Source organism: Ptychodera flava, chromosome 15 (genome assembly GCF_041260155.1).
Source record: "Ptychodera flava strain L36383 chromosome 15, AS_Pfla_20210202, whole genome shotgun sequence".
NCBI classification, from domain to species: domain Eukaryota; kingdom Metazoa; phylum Hemichordata; class Enteropneusta; family Ptychoderidae; genus Ptychodera; species Ptychodera flava.
Genome location: NC_091942.1, coordinates 15,538,073 through 15,541,949, shown reverse-complemented (window position 1 = coordinate 15,541,949; position 3,877 = coordinate 15,538,073). Strand labels below are relative to the sequence as shown.

The 3,877-nt window shown below is 44.4% G+C and overlaps 1 protein-coding gene across 1 annotated transcript; it reads left to right on the top strand.

Moving 5' to 3' along the window:
- Nucleotides 1-1,286: 1,286 nt before the first annotated feature.
- On the top strand, nt 1,287-3,877 carry LOC139151305 (chromobox protein homolog 8-like). The gene is made up of 5 exons (XM_070723988.1): nt 1,287-1,437; nt 1,527-1,570; nt 1,691-1,756; nt 1,900-1,963; nt 2,137-3,877. The coding sequence occupies exons 1-5, from the start codon at nt 1,369-1,371 to the stop codon at nt 3,109-3,111; spliced, it is 1,218 nt and encodes a 405-aa protein (XP_070580089.1). The 5' UTR covers nt 1,287-1,368; the 3' UTR covers nt 3,112-3,877.

Sequence of the window (3,877 nt, the reverse complement as noted above, 5' to 3'; positions counted from 1 at the left end):
GTGCCACCAAAAAGGTTAATAAGGGTGTCGCCTTGCACCCGCCGGGTAATAAATTAATTCAACAACCCGTACACGACTGTGCGTAATCAAAACCCAGTGATCTGTAGTGAATAACACGACTCAATTGGTATTCAGTGGACATCGGCATTATTTTATTTTATTTTTGGTGTATTGATTTTATTTGTTCTTATTTAGATAACTTGATTATTCCTTTGTGTTACTTGTCTATAGCGCCCCTTCATTTCGCAGTGAGAAAGATGTAACATATTTTGCGCTTATGTATTGATTGTAATGAATTAGTTTAGCTTGAGAGCCGAATACTAGGAAGTAGTTTACATAGTATTATAAAGAGATAAAAAATGTCCTGTGTATTATTAGTCATCAGTCATCATTATCGTACCAATGGTCTTTAAAAATATTCAAAAATAAGATTAAAATATTGTATGCCATGTATAAGAAACAGTGTTCTCCATCAATAGTTCTGGTGATGCAGCATCAACGTTTTGCAATTTTTCAGTTGTTCGGTCCCCTTACTACCGAAGACCAACGTCGATTTATCGCATTTCTGTCACCATGGACTACGTTCGTGTTCATTCTGTACGCACGAAGGGGCGACGCACGTCAACCTGTGCATGTCTGCTAATTAAATGAGGAGAAAAATGAGGCGGCGACGATCACACACGAGATTATCTCACCCAGAAAATCTCGTAGACGCGAACATAGTGCTGTAAAACGACTTTGTGAGCCTATCGTCTTGGCTTGCACATTTAAATTGAAGGAATTTTGTGTGTCAATTATGAAGACATATAGGCCCCCATATTTAACAAAAAATCATTAATTATGATGATTAAAAGAAATCGGTATAATATTCCACAAAGCGTGCTATCGAAGCCGTTCGTCAGACGCGTTCTGTTCACGATATGCCAAGGTCTACAGTATTAATTACTGGCTTGTATTTATTTTATGTACACTGTACGCTGATAGCCGACTGACCCCGAGCAAACTCCCATCAATAGACGCGCTGGCTGGCCAGATAGGGTGTTTTTGTGTCATGTCACGGTCGGAACGGAATTTTTCCGACGCGTCGCTTCAATTAGCGTCGAGGCGATTAGCGAACAAAAACAACGTATCTGTGGCATGCATTTGAACCTCACGGTAATTATGCACTGCCTTTGTATCGATTCCGACCGCAGTGAACAATGAAAACTGCCAAAAAGCCGGCGAAGTTTTTCAGTGACCCCGCACCGCGGTTAATGATTGATGACGTCACAGACAAAGCCGAGTATTATGGGCTATATTCTGTTGTGTTGACATGAGAGATTTGTGAACATTGAGAACTGCAGCACAACGTGCAGCGTTAAAAACACCATGGAACTCACCGATGTTGGCGAACGAGTTTTCGCCGCTGAGTGCATACAGAAAAAACGTATTCGAAAGGTAGGTTCTCGAACTCGTGGTCTCTCCCTCGATTGTATTTGGGCGGCGGTTGTTGTCAATCTTACTATGTTTTTCCCCTTATTTTGCAGGGACGTGTCGAATATCTTGTTAAATGGAAAGGCTGGTCGAACAAGTAAGTCCCTACTCTCGTTGTCTCGCCGCCTGCCGATTTTTTGTGCAATTTCGGGGGATATCGCTCGGCTGTCGTGTAAAACGTGTCTCTATCTGACAGTCTATACATCTGTCGTTGCAGGTACAATACATGGGAACCCGAGGACAACATTTTAGACGATCGTCTGCTCGTTCTCTTCGAGAAGAGGTAAGCCCCGCTCTGCAACAATGTCCTCAGTCAACATGGCGTGTCCCGACTGGCTGACTTACCGCATGAAAATGCTCGCTTCTGCTTTCTACAGCGTCCTATGCGCTGTTACTAATTTGTCACCTTTCTTTCCCGATTTTCAGCTTGCAAGACAGGGACGGGAAACCGCCGCTTACCCCCAGGAAACGGTCAATTTCGGAGAGCCAGGTGAGCGTCCGTTTATGGCAACCTATCACGTCGTTGTTTTGTCTGGAATGATCGAACTCCACGCCCGACATTCCGGGTTTCTTTTCGCTGCCAAACTTTAATTCAACAATATTTTCGAAATTTTCTGTGATGGATGCGATCTTTGTTTACTCTGTTATGTTTTGATGCAATAGGATGGAGACCAACTCGAGGTCCCTTCGGATGCCGAACTTAACACGAAGGAGGAGTCGGAACCGAAAAGGGACGGCGAGCTCGAGCTGCAGCCGGATGAACCCGAACAGGATGGGGAAGAAGTCACAAACGCACTTGCTCCCGACGAAGATGTTCCAGAGCTTGGGAATTCACTCCCGGACGAACCGAAAGAACATCACAGGGAACCGAAGAAGTCAAAGAAGGACAAGGAGAGAGACAGGGACAAGAAGAAGAAAAAGAAGAAGAAAAGCGAGAGCCCGGAACGGAAGAAGAAGAAACGAGACAAACACGAAAAATCGAGTGAAAACAAATTGAAGAAATTGGAGAAGGCCGAAAAAGGCAAAGCGGAGAAAAGTAAAAAGAAATCCTCGTCGAAATCTGAAAGTTCTCTGGCTAAACGAAAACTGTCCTCCAAGTCAACAACTCAGCGCTTGCCGTCGGTGGTCAAGTCAGCGGAGAGTGTGGATTTGAGCGCGGTGAATGGGTCCCCCTCGCCGCCCTTGGCCCAGCCGAACTCCGTGCAGACGGCTGCTGCTGTTGTTGCTACTACCCCAGCGAGTAAGATGGCGACCGCAGCGCAAAGTCCAAAAACGAACAAGGCGAGCAAGAAAGTCGCTGCCCCTGTCGACGCGCGCAGGGACGCACCCGTGATAGAACTGACAGTCAAGGAACCCGAAAAGCTGGAAAGTAAAACGCAGGCGTCAAATTCGTCGAACCCTTCGTCGGATCAAGAGAATTCGGTGGACATCGAGAGCAGTTCGATCGGCGATGGAGAGGACTGCACAACGTTTCTAGCGCTGGCGAGTCGTCTGCAGAGCGGAACCCTGACACCTTCTACCAACTGGGAGCCGAATAAACTGGCGGATGACGTGCTGATTACGGACGTTACTTCCCAAAATATTACTATAACCGTCAGAGAAAGTGTTAAATGCGAGGGCTTCTTCAAAGTTGGATAAATACGGAATTGTGTATGCTCGCCGTGTGTTCAACTCAATCCTCGGAATCTCAGCTTTCCGTGTGTGGAATCTCGCTCGTGACACCGTCTTCTTCTTTCGCTTGTGATGACACGAATGTTCCACGGCGGTCCTTGAGGACGTTTCGAGATCTTTTAAGTGTACAATCTGCGTTTGTCTTGCAAACTGGAATAATTGTATATTGATTTTATAACTCAGTGACAATGTGCTCAGCCTGCTTTTTTTATAATCTTTGACGCTACTGTTCTACTGTATTGTTATTGTTGGGACGCCGCACGCCGAGGATTTCAGCCAGGAAATATGGCCACTGAAATATATCGTGAGTATTGCCAATATAGACTTTACTACGACATTCTTGAATCAAGAAGCTAAAACCGGAATGCCGCTGACTGTAGATGGCTTTAGGATAGAGAAGGGGAGTGCCAGGCATTTTTTTTAAAGACAACACTACAACGTCCTGAAATATATATACTGTAAGTTAGTGTGCATGAAATATTAAGCATAAACACAGCAGACCCAAAGATTGGTTCTTCAACTCGACAAACATACGTATAATATACATATTGTTATAGACTGTGTTCCTGAGAGTTTATTTTTGTGTTTAGACACTGCATGGTTCAATATTTATGTAGGTTTTGTAATATTGCTATTGTGTCGAAAAACTTTCACGCGTATATGGTGAAACCATAACCCGCGTTAAAATGCTTCCTTTGGAGTTAATAAATAGTTTCTTGTCGTTCAAAAATAA